The 934-nt window shown below is 33.7% G+C and overlaps 1 protein-coding gene across 1 annotated transcript in view; it reads right to left on the bottom strand.

Moving 5' to 3' along the window:
• Positions 1-437: 437 nt before the first annotated feature.
• The window catches only part of LOC104161121 (palmitoyltransferase ZDHHC17), a gene marked incomplete at its 3' end in the record, with an annotated part of 45,134 nt that continues 44,637 nt past the window's right edge, over positions 438-934 (bottom strand). The window contains exon 11 of the mRNA XM_009699445.1: positions 438-500. Coding sequence (XP_009697747.1) covers positions 438-500 — 63 coding nt within the window. The remainder of the gene's footprint in view (positions 501-934) is intronic.

The raw sequence follows: 934 nt of genomic DNA on the forward strand, positions 1-934 counted from the left end.
CAAATACTGCCAAATTGAGAAATACACTTGATGTTGGTGAAAAAAAATTACTAGAAGTAGCACATAAATTTACTGTGAACTGCAGAGGTGGTAGAACATCACCTGTGATTTTCATAACTTGTTAGCTGTATAACCAACCATCTTGGTACGTATACTGGATACTTGGATTTTGACACTGTCAATGTATTTCCACAGCAATCATTTTTTTTTCCTCTTATTGTTGCAGGTTTCTTTGTGTACAGATACATTATTTACTGAAAACACTGCTTAAATTAGAGATTACAAATAAATCCTGCCCTTGAAATTGCAAAGGATTAAGGCCACAAATGTGTTCAGTAGAGGAACATCTAGTTTTGGCCCAGCATTTTAAAAAAAAAACAAAAAACAAAAAACCCCCAAAAAACCAGTGCTGCAATTGATTAAAAAAAATACACTACCAAGCAGGTACTGCAGAATATACTGAGGTCCAGACTTCCTGTCTCTGCAAGTTCTACTATTGTCTGCAGGGAAAAAAAGAAAAGAAAAAACAAATTTAGTATATAAACAAATGCTGACAACCATTGTAATAGCTGCTTTTCAGACCCAGGGTTATGAACTCTACTCATTTCAGGTACTTTCTACACACAGGAACAACTGAAATTCAGCTGAAACGGATTTTAAACCTACTTTATTAAACCAATATGCACATTTACTTCTAAATTAATTCTAGCTTATACTTATTCCTAGTCCATCTAGGTTTAATTAGAGAAAAAGCAAGTTTATATTAATTTTGATATATCCACACAGCAATTAGCACCAGTTTGACTAACCCGTTGTTAAACCTATTAAAATTAATGTAGCTGAATTTCCAAACAGGAACATAAATAAAACTAGCTAGCAGGATCAGCCAGTCTAAAAACCAGACTTTCTTTCCAGAGGTATCCCATCAAAACCT

Source organism: Cariama cristata, unplaced genomic scaffold (genome assembly GCF_000690535.1).
Source record: "Cariama cristata isolate BGI_N322 unplaced genomic scaffold, ASM69053v1 scaffold4364, whole genome shotgun sequence".
In the NCBI taxonomy this organism is placed as follows: Eukaryota; Metazoa; Chordata; class Aves; order Cariamiformes; family Cariamidae; genus Cariama; species Cariama cristata.